General features: G+C 39.7%; 1 protein-coding gene across 3 annotated transcripts in view; it reads right to left on the bottom strand.

Annotated features, from left to right (window-relative positions):
- LOC102674702 (potassium voltage-gated channel protein Shal) overlaps window positions 1-2,672 on the bottom strand; it is a 110,234-nt gene that overhangs the window by 10,706 nt on the left and 96,856 nt on the right. The window contains exon 6 of one of the 3 annotated variants that reach the window (XR_004151083.1): window positions 180-245. The exons of 1 other annotated variant lie outside the window; for it this stretch is intronic. Coding sequence is in view for 1 of the 2 variants with exons in the window: in XM_031512521.1 (XP_031368381.1) it covers window positions 243-245 (3 nt within the window). In the remaining variant the exon portion in view is untranslated. Of the gene's footprint in view, window positions 1-6; window positions 246-2,672 lie in introns of those variants that run through there. One more of the 3 variants, XM_031512521.1, reaches the window with a different exon arrangement.

The raw sequence follows: 2,672 nt of genomic DNA, 5'->3' as shown, positions 1-2,672 counted from the left end.
GAGCGGCTTCCGTCCTCCTCGTCGAGGACGTCGTGGATCGTCGATCCTTTTAATATTTCTTCCTCGCTTCGTTGAACGATATCTCTTTCTTTTTTTCTTTTTTTAATTTCTCTTCTCTATCTAATCTCCCTTTCACGCTCCTTCCGAGTTCCGTGGAATTTCTCTCTCTCTTTCTCTCTCTCTCTCATCGTAGATCGTGGCGCTTGCCACTTGGGGCGCCATCGATCCGTCTCTATCTTTTCCTACTGAAATTAAAAGCAGCCTGATATACTCTGTTCGCGCGTGAGCCGATACCAAACATCGATCGAGGTGTTTACCTTTGGTTGGTTGAGATCATCAAATTATATACATATGTATATACTTGTTCTTGAAAAATAAGAGAAATGGATTTAAAATTCAGCTACTTAGTTCTTTTAAACTAAATAAAGTATAAATCTAAATTATAATCCCAATATTTCCGGCAATATCGCACGAAGAAAGAAATCAAGTTTCACATCCACAACCCTATACAAAAAAATTCTATCTATCTTGGTGCTGGTCCAATTATGCTCTCGCTTTAAAGGAGCCGATGAAAGGAGTTCGCGGTGGAGAAGATCGTTTCCCTAGAGGCTAAAAAAAAAAAAATAAAATAAAATAAAATAAAAAGCAGGTATATTTCCGCGAGAAATCACCAGAATGTTGGCAAAAAGAAAAAAAAAGGTGGAACGAAATCTCGGCGAAAATTGCCATTAAAAAGAAAAAAAAAAAGAAAAAAAGAAAGTCGCGAAAAATCTCATTCCCCGGAGCGTGTCAAAGCGGCCGTGCCAACCAATTTTCCCCGTGAAACGTGTCCCTTCACGCTCTATTCCCCTTCTTCCGTCACCAATCTCCTTCAAAACGAAATTTATTCAAAGAGAAACGATCCTGGAGAAAGATTTGAATTCAATCTCTCTCTCTCTCTCTCTCGAGGGTCTGCTCGTATATATCACGAATTATTTGCGAATTAAAAATGCTGATTCGATGTCGCTAAGATTTTTTCGGGAGAGGGGCCAATTTCACTACGGACTTACTCCGCTCGTTGTTTAGATTGAAGGATAGGGAAGGATAATCGCGCGTCGTTGCCAAGAAAACGAGTCCCCTCCCCCTCCTCGTGAGGGAGGGGTAAAGCACACAACCACTTCGTTTTAATCCTATTAACCTATCTCGGGACGCGGTGTTCCTGTACATTTCTTCGCCTCGAGGCCGATGCGATGTATGCGAGCGTTCGTGATCTTCATTCATGAAGGGAAGGCTGTTTATACGTGACGAGAGCTATTTTTTCTTTCTCTTTTAATTTAACGCGAATCTAAAATAGTTCCATCATTGATGATATATTATTATTCTTCATATTTTTCGATATTTTTCGAAACGATGTAAATATCATCGATACGCGAAAAAATTTCGTTCGACATCTATGCAATCTCGTTCCAATTCAACGATATATAAACGAGATTATATAAACTCGTTACAAAGAAGAATGCAAAGTAACCTTTCGATCTTCTAAGAAAAAAGAAAAAAATAAGGAACAAAATAAAGATAATAGGAGGAAAAAAATTGGCGTGTCTCGAATCGCTGCTTATTGTTCGCGACGGGAGGCCGTACAAGTTCGCGCGCGCGGGAACTAGGCCTCCTTTGAAACTCGGTCACGACGTCGTCGTCGGCCATCGTCGTCGAAAAAAAAGGAGGAAAAAGAAGGGAGGAAGGAGAAGAAAAAAGGAAAGAGGAGAAGAACCGATTGTTAGGCTAAGAACAGGGCTGGCAAAACGGATCCCGGAGAGGGCGCGGAAAAGGAGAGCGAGTGATCGAGTCGAGTGTCTCCGGGTAAGTGAAGCCCCTTTCGCCGAGAAACCGTTCGTGCCTTCGAACTAAGAAGCGACAAAGAAAAGCCACCGATGGAAATAACACACTCGACTGCCATCGTTCGATCGATAATCTAAACCTGGATTTCTTTTTTTGTACGTGTGTGTGTACGTCTGTACGCTTTTTTAGAGTATCTAGTCTAGTGTTTGGGAAAAAGTGATTATTGTATATAAGAGGAAATTATGAAAGGGGGGTTCGATGATTGGAAAAGTATACATGTGAGTAAGGTTTCGTGTTTATCGAATATTTTTTTTTTTTTTTGATGGAACGACGATTGCAAAGTTTCGCACGGTCGTTGAAGGTAACTAACTGACTGGCTAAGGTTGTTATTAACGAATCTATGCTTGCCTCGATTTTCCAACGAAGAAATAATGAATGACCGAGCGCGTCTTTACACGATGTGTGAACGGCAGCGATACAGAAGGTTGTATTTCACGAGGAAATTTTTAATGAACGTTTGTTGGGAAGGGTAATCCGAAGAATGATGGATTACAGGATGGGGCGAAAGTTTTCTTTGGCGAAAAATGTGTTTCTGTGACGCATGGTGATGGAGCATTTAAATCTCAATATTTTTATATACGTAACTTTTTGAACGTTATTGATTATTCGTTATTGAAAATGCATTACACTGTGGAACCTTGTGATTGTATCAAATTATTATTGTTCAAACACGTTATTATAAATTAAATTTTCATCCAACTAAGATAATAAAAATTCTCATAATGCGTATATCGTGTACGTCACTTTGTTACGACTTTGATCATAATATATATGTGTATGTGTGTGTAACATAG

This window comes from Apis dorsata, unplaced genomic scaffold (genome assembly GCF_000469605.1).
Source record: "Apis dorsata unplaced genomic scaffold, Apis dorsata 1.3 scaffold_455, whole genome shotgun sequence".
NCBI classification, from domain to species: domain Eukaryota; kingdom Metazoa; phylum Arthropoda; class Insecta; order Hymenoptera; family Apidae; genus Apis; species Apis dorsata.
This window is presented reverse-complemented; position numbering and strand designations above follow the sequence as displayed.